The 13,578-nt window shown below is 39.4% G+C and overlaps 1 protein-coding gene across 1 annotated transcript; it reads right to left on the bottom strand.

The window, feature by feature from the left end:
- Positions 1–9,771: 9,771 nt before the first annotated feature.
- On the bottom strand, positions 9,772–11,078 carry LOC125838319 (uncharacterized). The gene is made up of 2 exons (XM_049517383.1): positions 10,806–11,078; positions 9,772–10,308 (listed from the first exon to the last, which is right to left on the bottom strand). The coding sequence occupies exons 1-2, from the start codon at positions 11,076–11,078 to the stop codon at positions 9,772–9,774; spliced, it is 810 nt and encodes a 269-aa protein (XP_049373340.1).
- Positions 11,079–13,578: the final 2,500 nt, after the last annotated feature.

Below are 13,578 nucleotides of genomic sequence, written 5' to 3'. Positions count from 1 at the left end.
AGTTGCACGTGATATGCAAATGCGTCAATATCTAAGGCCTTCATCGAGCAACTCAGCACAAATATCATTTTCTGAATAGCCAGGAATATCTTGACGGAAACCAAATTTACAACTAAATCGGTGCGGACTATATGGCTCTTTGACAAAAGAACCTCCCCTCCTCAATGGAACATAATTAAAATAAAGGCTCATAAAATAGGCTTACTCTAACTCTGGTGCTTTGCCATCATCATATAATAAATTGGGTGAGGCCTACTAATGAGTCTGAGATTTGGACTCATTTGGGGCATTGTTTATATAGATTTAGTGTCCTCAAATGCTTAATTGTGCCATAAACTATTGTTAAAACCTTGGTTTTCAGGTATATGGATTGAGGAGAAAATCAAGGACACTAACAGGCAAAAAGGAACAAAACAAACTGAATAAGTAAAGAAAGGCAAGCCTAAGGATCGCCAAGACCACTTGGCGTGTCGCTGAGTGGCTACTTTGACCACTTAAAGTCCAGTGAGCCAACCCTAAGGGAAGAAACCAAGTCAGCGATAGAAAAGGGGTAGTCGGTGAATCGCCGAGTAGTTCCGCGATGCAAAGAGCAATTTCTCAAATTTACAGGACTTGAAGATGCTAAGAGCCAAGGTAGAAAGGCGATAGAAGAGAGCGGGCGGTTTGTCGAACCACTCGGCGAACCTGACTTACTTCGCTTAATGGCCCTTTGTGGCTTATTTTTTTTCGGCTATAAATTATATTTTGAACTGTTAATTTAGAAGGCAGAATTAGTGAGAATATTTTTCTCTTGATTTTTTCAGAGTTTCTCAATAAACTTGAAGGATTTTGGAGATTCAATTTGGAGATTTTGGAAGTGGGTTTCGAAATTTTAGCAAATTGAAGCATTTTAAAGACTAAATTACTCTTACCCAGTTGATGGCTAATCGATTTGGTAACCTTTTTTACTCTTTTATGATGTTTGGATAAAAACCCCCAACTCTTGGAGTGTGATCATGTGATTATGGGTTGAATTAGTTCATGGGTATTGTTAATTACTAGTTTAAATGCTAAATTGAAGTGAGTTTAATCATTAATTATGGTTCAATTTATGAATTGTAGTTGCAAATATAGTTCTAATTTTTTGTTCTTGGCTTGCTCGAGAGAGAGGTTTTAGAACTAAGATTATTGTTTAATGATTTGTAGGTATTGGGTTGAGCTGGGTTCAGCTTGAGAGTGTGAATCCTAAACCCAATCCTACCCATCTAGCTCGAGAGAGTGGATGCATTAAGGTGTGGGATGTTCTTCATTGTTATGCTTGTTGATGTTCGAAAGAAATCACCTGATTCGGGATAGTTATTCGAGAGAAAGTTATCTCCCTTATAGTCTAGCCTACTCACTGATATTTAGCCGTTTACTAGTAGTTTCAATTACCATATATCAAAATTTTCCTATAATCGATGAAATCCCGAGAATTCCTCTCCTTATTGTTATTTCAAATTGTTTGTGAATGCGTTGTAGTTGATAATTGCAAACCAAACTCCCCCCCCCCCCCGCATCTGACATTCGTGTCAACCCTTTTTAATTTGTTTCATGTCATTTTCCGATAATTTCTAATTCCTATATCTAGTTAGATCATACTCATACTTCTTGATTGAATTTAAAGACGTACCACTCCCTGTGGTATTCGACCCCAACTCAATTGTTGGGTTATATATTGCTTAATGACCGTCTACATTTAGAATTGGATGAAGTGTATTTGATACACGTTATCCATTATAAATTTTATCAAAATGGCGCCTCTGCCGTGGAGTGGTGTTGTTTAAAATTCTTTTGGTGAAGTTGAATTGTGATCTTTTTAGTAATAGTTGAATCTACTTATTTTAGTTTTTGTTTTGTGTTGCTTGTGTTAAACAGAGGAGTAGATGAGCATTAACGAAAGTAATGGTAGTAAAGTGGGCCACCAAGATGATGTTGGAAACCTCAATGATGTAAATTAACCTAATGTCAATGATCCAATCCCATTGGGTAGTGTGGGGGGAATACATCTACCTCCAATTGAAGGAAATGTTTTTTTTCACATCACTAGCACAATGTTTCAGCTCCTACAACTGAAGGATTTGTTTGGGGGTGGCTCATGAGGATCTCCATGAGCATATTCGAAACTTTGTGGACGTCTGTGGTCCATTCTCATTCAAGAGCATATCACAAGAATCAGTCCGTCTCAGGTTGTTCCCATTTTCTCTGATGGGCGAGGCTAGTAAGTGGTTGGCTGAGTTGCCAATAGATTCCATCACTTCTTTGGACGAGCTTACTACTGCATTCCAAGTGTGATTATTTCACCCATCGAAGATGATGACTCTTAGGGATAGTATCCATGGTTTCAAGCTATTGGAAGGTGATCCAATCCATAAGACGTGGCTGAGGTTTAAGAAGTTGGTGTTGCAATGCCCAACTCATGGACTTCCAAATAATGTGTTGTTGCAATACTTCTATAGGAGCCTCGACTCGGTGATCAAAGGAGTTGCTGATCAACTTGTTCCTGGTGGTTTAATGCTACAACACTATGAAGTAGCATCCCAACTCTTTGATTGCATGACCAAGATCAATAGGGCATTGTAAACTCGTGAGGACCAATTCTCTCCTCTAAATTTTAGAATGACAAAAGAGAATATCGAAAAGGATCAAGAGAGAGACCAAAACAGGGTAAAAATGATGACCCAACTGGATATCCTGGCTAAGAATGTCATGGGTGTTGGTACAAAGAGTGTTAATGTTGTGGGTGTTGGTGGAGTAAACCCCGATGAAGCACAATTCGAAGCAATGTACAGTGAGGAAGTGAACTTCCTAGTAAATCAAGGAGGAGGTTATCGTACTAACTACCCAAGACAAAGTGGAAATCAAAGTTGGAATAGAGATGAGGGCAGGATAGACCGTAAAAGAGATTGGCGGGATCACAACGCCACTTGGAATGAAAGAGAGGGGGAGAAGGATAGGTATGTTCCTCCCCATGAGCGTCAAAAGCCCAAGAATCCGAAGGTGGCCGTACAAAAGATATGCTCTCACGCATAATTAACAAAGTTGAAGGGTCCGACAAAGTGTTGAAAGAAATGAAAGAGGATATCTCGACTCTCAATCAGATGGTAACCTCTCACTCAGTCTCTATTAAGTAGCTGGAGACCAAAATGGGTCTGATTTCTTCAGATTTGAACCCAAGACAACAAAGGGGCCCCAAAAATGAAGCTTGAATGGGTACTTTCGTCGTGCCACGACGTTAACTAAGGCGCTTCTTGGGAGGCAACCCAAGTTTTAAATGCTTTAGTTTAGATTTTGAATAATAGGTGTTTATTGTGCAGGTTGAAAAGTGAAGAGTGTTGGAAAATGGGTAGTTTGGCGAGCAAAAAGTCCAATCAGATCAGCGGGTTGCCACATTAGTGGCAAAATCCATAGCCATCGAGGCTGCATTACAATCTCCATCACCCGGATTAGTATCATCATCTCCGAGGCCAGTATCATCTGACTCATCCTCCTTCGAGTCATCCTCTTCATCAACAGTGGAATCATTATCATCAATGGGTTCTTGGAAAGCCAGGCCCATCTGATACATGTACATCGCGCTATCCATCAAAGGGAAATGCTCCGCTAGTGTCGCCATTTCATCCTTAGTCACCGGACGGCCACCTATCCGCAGTTGTAGCTCCGTCATTCCAAGCAGACGCCCCATCTAACTATCATCATGAGCTTGTCTATCAATAGCAGTTAATACAGGCCCTTGCAATGGATCGTGCGCTTTAGTTCTTGTGACATCTACCAAGCGGCACACTAAGTGGGGGGCACGGGGGAGAGGGGGGGCACACATCATGACCTTCCTCCTCAATTTGTAAAGCCCGGAGGTACCTAGTAATGATGCTCCCATAACTGAAATGCCATCTCTTATTTGTCCTAAACTTAAGCATGTTTTGCTTAAAAATAGCCCCAAAATTCACCGGCAAACCCTTCATCAAATGGTATACTAGCACCACTCTCTCCCTAGGGACATTATTCGTATGCTTACACGGTAGTAAGGTGCTACACACAATTTTCAACCAAATGTGAGCCTCCAAATTGATATGATCATAGTGAAGATGCAAATGACGTTCCGTGTCTCTAACCCTATCCCACCGTGCAACAGAATGTACCCCACACAAAGTATGCCTAATATCACGATACGGTGGTCTTTTAATCATTGCCAGAAATTCAACATTATCACAATTTGGTGTACCCAAAAAATCATTCAATGCTTCCACACTAAATCTCAACCAACTATCCCTAATGAACCCTTTGTTTACTTCAACACGATGTGTATTCCAATTCCCATAAAATTCATGAACTACGCTTAAATTGAACTCACCTTGATCCATGAAGACATATTGAAGTCCCAAAGCATTGATTTGGGCGAGAATGTGAGAAAAATCATGTCGCAATCGCCTCTCATCTACATACTCATCACCTAGGTACTTGGATTCTTGTTGACATTCGTACCAATCCTTTCCATAGTTCATTTGTCACGACCCGAGAGCACCCCCTAGTTGTAACACGATGTACTTGACCCCGAAGGGGTCTTATACAAGCCCTTAGCATATCATGAACATTAAAGCATATGAAAATAGCGGAAAATTTAAGACTTTTCTTTACAATAGAAGCCTTTATAAAATAAGATAAACTATGACACTATGTCTCAAACCATCTATAACATTAGACTTAAATCTCTTTTAATACAAACTTAGGGACACGGCCCTTACATAAACCTAAAAACATAAAGTAAAGACATAAGTGGACAAGGTGGGTTTGTCCTCGAAACTATGAGGACTCCCCAAGTCTTCATTCCCAAGCTCCTTAGAAACCTATCTTCCATGTACAAGACACCACATCTCCATACCCAACACTTTGTAGTAAATGCAGAAGAAGGGGTTAGCACAAAAAGTACTAAGTGTGGAAGCCATGCATAAAAACCATTAAAACATGCTTAAAAGGGACATTTAGTTGAAACCATGCTTTATGCACGTTTGAACATCATCTTGAAAGAGTTGAAGAATCATAAGTCATAAACAACTCACATATAGTTCATCAAAGCACAAATGGTAATAAACATCACCATAGGCATAGTCTTTAATCATAGTCATAGTGCACATATCATCTATTACAAGACACACCACTCATGCATAGTCAATATCTAGCCAATAACATCATAATAGAACAACAATGTAAATAACATCATAATAGAACAACAATGTAAGTAACCCTAAGTTTTACTTGTGCAATGCATAGATAGGGTCCATAGTCCTATCTACACTATCACCTTTAGGCCACCATGATCATACTTAACATAAGTTCATACCAACATAAGCCAATATCACATCCATACTCATTTCATAGTAAAGCCACTACTTTAGTAACCCCTAGGGAACACTTGTGCAATGTGTGATTAGCATCCCATAATCCTAACCTCACTAAGCACACCTATAGGGCTACCTTAGTCATGCACTTTATCCTTTAAACCTCATCATAAACAATAGTCATAAGTAGAGAACCAATCATGTGTACTATTTGAATATAAAGACAAGTCGCTCATAGCAACCATTCATTCAATATACATGTATGCATTCATGTCATAACAATATGTAAATGAACCATCTACCACATCCTACCAAGTCTACTAATGCAATGTATTAGTGAAGTCTCATACCCCCACTCCTACTTAGCAAACTTACCAAGAAGTTATAGAGTAGTTCATGCTCCATTCATTATCTTATTATTTAGGGAAAAATAACCTTAACCGACATAGATCATGTGAGCTACATGGAATCCAGTGTTCTACTCCTACACTGAAAAGAGAGTATTCTACTTGCCAAGGTAGAACCATCATAATAGTTTCTAGGTGGATCCACTAGCTAATACCTATGTGGGCAAACATAGTTATGGAACAAGGAGATTGCTACTAGAAACCCGGACTTGCTAAACGTAGAAGGTTTCCATCTCATGAGACAACATATATATTAGGAACCCGGACTTCCTAAACTTAGAAGGAACCCATATGGGAAGCCGGACTTGCTAAACGTAAAAGCTTCCATCTCATTTTCATGTTCACTCGGTGCTAAGCACAATTCCCCTTTAAAGTAGTATTAAGCCTTTACTTACAATTTAATTCAATAAGGAATGCATTAGGGACTCAACCCATCATTCATCATATAGCTCAAAGGTTTCAAAGATGAGAATAGCCTTTCATCATAGAACCAACAACATGTGAGAATGTTCATTCATTTCATATTCATATAGTGTTTATGAAAATTACCTTTTATTCAACATATCAACACTACCATAATCATAACATAACATTCATACTCACATCCTAGCATACATAGTCATATCTTCATGGTCATGTACATTTTATGCATAATAGTATGTAAAGGTGCATATGAGAATTAGCCTTTCAATTGACACCATAGATATATCATATTCATATTTATGCATGGAGTGTGTGTGCATGATTGTCCTCACAATGGCACAACAACAACAACATTAACATCATAGACACCTCCCTTGTCAAGGGGGTCATAACATATACATAGTATCCCAACTCATGCACAATTCCCATATATTGCATTTAAGGATATTAGACCATGTAAATCACCTATCTAACATTCATACAATAGACAAGGATACATTCATCATTCAAGTAGGTCATTCATGGCATGTATAGAATCATATATCCATATAGGGGATTATGTGGGTAGGGTCCTTCCACAATAGCACCTCATACAATTCAACATATAGATCATACCATGTTCATAACATATCATTCATATTCATAATGTATCATACTTAGTCATATCTAGGGTTGTAGGGAAGAGGGACCTTGTCTCAACACTACAATTCATACTAACAAGTAAGCATCTCCACCATAAGTGGATCAAACCATTCATACAAAGGGTACATAGTAAGTAAACATCTCCACCTCAAGTGGATCAACAAATCAATAGAAGACTACTTACCAATTGAAAACATTCATTCATAGCCATCAAGGCGTTCTTCAAGATTCAACCCTATTTTTGTGAAATTCATACATCATATAGGATAACATCACAATTCAATACTTAATTACATGAAAACATACTAGATTATCATCCTTCATTCATCATTCAAGACATACTAGGGTTTAGATTTAAGAAAGAAGTGAAATCATGGGTCTTGTGCGAATTTGTTCAAAAACCATAACAATTACATGAATTCATCCACAAACATTCATATATAATCATAATTAACCATTATAGATCAATGGAATCGATTTTAGAAAGAGATCCACGAATTTGATTGAAACCTAGAAATTGGGGATCTTTGAAAACTTTGTTGAAAGGGCTTCTTGGTGATAAGTAACCAAGAATAAAGGACTCACATACCTTAGGTGTAGATTCCCATCAACCATGAGAAATACTCCATCTTCAAGTCCTAGATGATCTCCTTCTTTGTTCTTCAATGGAGGAACTTGTAGAGAGAAATATTTGAGAGGGAGGGAATTGGGTTTGATTTGGGTCTTTAAGTTATAATGGGTTCATGACTTAGTTTAGGGTCTTATTAAATATTTATAGGAGGTTATTTAACCACTTAACCGACCCCCTAAGCCCTTAATTAATTAACTAATTTAATTTCCAAACCCCCAACTTAAAGCTAAAAGTCACAAAACTGGCAGAATCTACGGACCCCAACCTACGGATCGTCGTTTGATCTACCATCCGTAGCTTGGGTCCGTCAATTGGACCTGGGACTAACAGTGCTTCACTATTTCGGCCATACCTTTTTACTCCTCGATTGGAATTGGGTAAACTCGGTGACGTTAGAAAGACGACTCAGAGAACTTTCATTGGATAGGTAATAGCCCACCTAATTCATTTTGAGCTATGAGATTTGACCATTTAAATTTGACCCTCACTCCTAACTTAAAACTAAAAACTGTTTTTAGGGGACTATTTTGAGGGTCTTGGTTCTAAATGATTTCATGACTTAGCTTAAGGTCTAGCTAGCTTATAAAGGTGATTAATCAACTAGCTAAACAACCCCTTAAGCCCTTAGTCAATTAACTAACTTAAGACTAGAAGGCTGGAAATTGGCAGCACCTACGGTCACCCACCCATGGACCGTAGGTGGAGTTACGACCCGTGCTGTGCTCTCGTCGTTTGGTTCAGAGGCTCTTTTTTTGGGAGCCAAGCCTCCCAAGACTAAGTCCCCACCTGCGACCTTGACCTACGGTCCGTAGACCAGTCTACTAGCCATAGATGGGTCTCGTAGGTCTTGCTGTGTTTTGACAGGTTATGGGTAGATGTTGGGGTCCTCCTCAAGGACCCCTTGGGTGGTCCTTGGGGAAGTCGTACCCGGACATTTAACCCCTAAACATGGTGTTCTACATGTAGGAGTCACTTCTATAAGTTTTCACTCTTAAACAACACTCCAAACTTCAACGACAAGATCCTTACAACTCACTAGTTCAAATAACTAGTTTCCGAACGTCATGGTCGTTTCTTGACGTTTGACCCCTAAAATCACCAAACTAACTTCAATAGACTTTTTCATCATTTAAACAAGTTTCCAACTATAAACCTAACATGTGAGGTTCTAGTTCAACCTACTAGATTTAGTCAAGCCTTAGTTAGGTCTTACTAGTTCGTACGGGGTGTTACAGCATTACAACTTGTTTGCCAAATTTTTGGGGCGGCAAATTGGCGATTTCCCGACTAGAACTTCTAGCAGCCGCTACTTTCCTACTCCTCTTAGTACCTAAACAACTAGCAACATTCTTAACCTTAGGAGCCATATTTACACCCAACAATGGAAGGAAGTAGGAAAAGAAGAAAAAATTGGGGGAAAAAAGGAGGGTCAGATGGGTTTGGGGATGGTGGGTTTTTATGGGTTTTGAAAGTTTGGAGGATTAGAGTGGATTTTAAGGATTTTGAGTTGAGGAAAAGGAAGGGGTGAAGGTCTTGGGGAGAGTTAATTGAGGAATTTGGAATTTTGGGAAAGAAAGGAGATGGAGAAGATAAAGAAAGAGTTGTGAATTTAGAGAGAATTTAGAGGAGACGGATGGTTAGAGAGAGAAATAATGGGGAAAAAGTGAAGTGGGTTTTGGGTAGGTAAAGGATTAAAAGTGGGTTTTGGGTAGGTAAAGGATTAAAAGTGGGTTTTGGGTATGGGTCCCATGGAATAAAAGAATTATTCAATATTCGGATTTGGGGCATAGTTGGCGCGTTAGTGGGGCGCCAGTGCCCGAAATGGGTTGCAGTCATCTACCCCTTGGCGCATCGCGCCCATGTTACGCCTATTATCGGCGTTTTTTTATTGCCTTGGCACGTTTGGGGCGCGGGGCGTTACCAGTGCGCCCGAAATGGGTTGCAGTCAGCTTCCCCTTGGCGCATCGCGCTTGCCTGTGCCAGAACCCAAATATAAATGCCCTGGTTCTCTTTTCATATGGTTTTTCCTCCAATGACTTGTGCATCAATCAAACAATGTGACATAATAATTATGGGTTGCCTCCCACCCATCGCCGTAGTTTTGGTTGTGGCACGACTCATCTTTTTGTATTTTTCTTTATAACTTCTGAAGTCCTATCTAAATAACAAATTAAAAAATAAAAACTCTACACCTAGAAATGTGAAACTAAGCTAAAATTTCAAAATTAAGCAAAACTACTACCTATTACATATCATTCACGGGTTGCCTCCCATGTAGCGCTTGGTTTAACGTCGCAGCACGACTCAACTTGGATCATTCATCATTTAGCTCCAGAGCCTCCCGATCACAATCCAAATCAACACCAGAGTAGTGTTTCACCCATTGCCTATTTAACAAGAACGTAGGTCCAGACTCACCTTTAAGTTCAACAGCCCCCTGTTGTGTCATTCTTACAACTTCGAAAGAACCAATCCATTTAGACCTTAGTTTTTCGGGGAATAACCTCAATCTAGAGTTAAAGAGTAGTACATTTTCTCCTGGAGTGAAAGTACGAGTAACTATGTGCTTGTCATGCCACCTCTTCATCTTTTCTTTGTAAATCTTGGCATGCTCATACGCATGGAGCCTAAACTCCTCAAGCTCATATAGTTGATTCACTCTCTTTCTACCGGCCAGCTCGGGGTCCAAGTTTAACCTCTTAATTACCCAATAAGCTTGGTGTTCTAATTCCGCCAGAAGATGACATGATTTCCCAAAAACTATGTGATAGGGAGAAGTCCCTATGGGTGTCTTATACGTAGTCATATATGCCCACAATACATCATCTAACTTTTCAGACCAATCTTTCCTCTGCGCATTCACCGTTTTCTACAAAATTTGCTTCACCTCTCTATTTGAAACCTCCACTTGGCCACTCGTTTGAGGATGGTAAGTTGTAGCAACCTTATGAAGAATTCCATACTTAGCAAGAAGATTTTTAACTAGATGGTTAATGAAATGCTTACGTCCATCACTTATGATTGCCCTTGGAGTGCCAAAGCGAGTGAAGATGTGCTTCTTGATGAACTTAATCACCACCCTTGCATCATTAGAAGAAGAGCAACAACCTCAATCCATTTACTCACATAATCTACAGCCACAATAATGTATTGGTTTCCACTAGATGGCGGGAAGAGACCCATGAAGTCAATGCCCCACACATAAAAAATTTCCACCTCCAAAATGTTACTTAGCGGCATCTCATGTCTTATTGAAATAGTACCCAACCTTTAGCATTTATCACAACCCTTCACAAAAACAATAGAATCTTTAAATAATGAGGGCCAAAAGAAACCAGATTGAAGTACCTTATACGTCGTGCGCTCTCCTCCATGGTGACCTCCATATGGGCTAGCATGATAACTTTTAAGAACTTTTCGAACTTCGTACTCTAGAATGCATCTTCTCACTACCCGATCCACAACTTTCTTGAACAAGAACGGTTCATCCCAGATATGGAACTTAGTATCATGATTGAGCTTTTTCTTTGGTTGGGTGATTGCACCCGGAGGGTAGTCTCCACTTACTATCAGATTCACAATGTCCGCATACCATGGCACTTGAGAGATATCTAATGCCATCAATTGTTCATCAGGAAACTCTTCCCAGATTTGCTCACCTTTATTCACATAGGAAAAAATCCTCCAACCTAGACAAGTGATCAACTATTTAATTTTCAGTACCTTTCCTATCTTTAATCTCAAGGTCAAATTCTTGGAGAAGTAATATACATCGAATCACCAGAATTCTAATGACTTAAGCTAGAGCCAAACATGTAATCTAGTGACATAAATAAGGTTAACATGAAGATAAAAGTCATAAAATTCCCTCCCTAACCTAGTACTAATGTTTGAGGACCTACACGTCAAGGCATAGCCCCCAAGGACCCCCCAAGGTTCCTTGAGGAGGACCAAAGGGGGCTGCCTAAATTGTTGTCAAAAAATAGCTTGGTTCACGAGAGGGGTACCCATGCCACGTGGGTGGACTCACACCCCGTATATGGGAGTCGTGAGTCGAGACTCAGTCTCCCCAAACCTCCCCCAAAACCTTCAAGTTCCAGTCCCATTCCACGAGCGTACAGTACGGTCTGTGGACCAACTCACGCCCCATGGAAGGGATTCGTGAGTGAGGCATGGACCAAGGTAAAGATGGCAATCCCCAGGCCCAAACCACGAGTGACCAGTACGGTCCGTGGTTCCATCCACGCCCCATGGGTGGGGTCTCGTGGATGGGACCTGGGAAGCTGCCTAAGTCGGCCAAGGTTCAAATGTGGGACGGTTATTATTAGTTATATTCGACCTATATAAATAGTTTTCAGTCACTTAACTCAACTTAACTTCCCTCTCAAAATATTCTCTCTCTAAACTCCATTGAATAACTAGGTCAAAGCTCAAGCTAGAGGTTCAAGAACAAGTCTTTCTTCTCCAATTTCATGAGGAATTCAACCGAAGGTATTGATGCTCTTCATTCTTGGGTAGCTATCCCCCAAGAAGTCCCTTCAAAGTGTGTTTTTAAGACTTCCAAAATCTAGGGTTTTATTCTAATAATGGGTCTTCTTCCAAAACGATTTATATTATTCAATTATAATCTATTATGATTAATTATGATGGTTTATGGTTAGATTTTTGTAGTATTGATGGTTTTTGATGAAAAATATCTCTTGGACCCATGGTTTCATTTTTTCCTAAATTGGGAACTAAGATGTGACTTGAATGGTCATGGAAGTTGATAATTGATTATGTTTATGTTGTTAGGATGTTGAATCATGAAATCTCTCTATTCAATGTTGTAATTCTAGAAGTTAGGGTCGATAATGGTTCATGGCCTTGAAGGGCAATTGGCTATGGTTTGTGTATGTTGATGGTGATTCTATATGAGTATGTGATTTACTTGGATAGTAATGATCCTATATCTAATGTTGTGGTATTGATGTAAGATCCTTCTTCCCTCTACCCTAAACACTTGATTATGTATGAAGTATGTATGTATGTTTATCATGATCTTGTTGGGTTGATTGAAAATGAGTATGTGATTACTCACATGCAAATGTTTCAAGAGTGAAAAGAGCATTCTCACTTAAAAAAACCTATGAGCTATTATGATGATATGTTTACATGAGTGTCTAGTACAATCTTTCATGAATATAAACTTAAGTAAAGACTTGGTATCACTTTTAAAGGGAATTATGTGTAGCACCAAGTGGATGTGATAATGAGATGAGGGCCTTTACGTTTAGCATGTCCGGCTTCCCATGCTTGTCGTCTCATGGGATGGAAACCTTTTAAGCTAGTAGTCCGGGTTTCTAGTAGCAATCCCCATTTCCCATAACTATGTGCCCACATCGGTCTTAGCTAGTGGATCCACCTAGAAGCTATTATGAAAGTTCTACCTTAGGCAGGTAGGACACCTCTTTCCGGTGTGGGGGTAGAACACCAAATTCCATGTCCCTCAAATGGTCTATGTTGGTTAATGCAATTCTTCCCTAATGGTATGAATATGAACTATGGTAAGAACATGGACTTTAATTATGACTTCTTAAGGAGTCCTTCTTAGTATGAGTGAGGGTATGGGACTTCACTTATGCAATGCACAAGTAGACTCTAAGAGGGGTTGGGGTAAGGTTCTCTTATGATTATGATGTTATGATGACTTATGAACTATGTATGAAAAGATATAAGTATGAATGACTTCTCTCTTATGTATGTTGGCTATGGTTATGGTAAAGCATGATATGTATGTTGTTGGTGGCCTAAATGTGATACTTAGCATTTGATAGGGTTATGGGACCTTACCTTTGCATTGCACTAGTAAGGCTTTGGGTTATTTTATGTTGGTTTGATTTATGTTTCTTCATAAGTGTGCATAATGGTTTTTAAACTAGATAAAGGGACGTTTTCAACTAAATGTCCCTTTTATGTATATTTTAAGGTTTTTATGCACGGATTCCATACTTAGTACAATTCATTGTGCTAACCCATATTTTTCCTTTACTATGAGTGTAGTTCCGGTCGTTGAGACTACTACTTCTTCAAGTGAAGCTTGGGTCGACTGTTCCCTAGGCTTGGTGAGTCCTCAAGTTCG

The sequence above is a fragment of the Solanum verrucosum genome, unplaced genomic scaffold, assembly GCF_900185275.1.
Source record: "Solanum verrucosum unplaced genomic scaffold, falcon-dt-bn FXZP01000110.1, whole genome shotgun sequence".
Taxonomy (NCBI): Eukaryota; Viridiplantae; Streptophyta; class Magnoliopsida; order Solanales; family Solanaceae; genus Solanum; species Solanum verrucosum.
The sequence above is the reverse complement of the archived record's forward strand: the minus strand, read 5'-3'. Positions and strand labels throughout refer to the sequence as shown.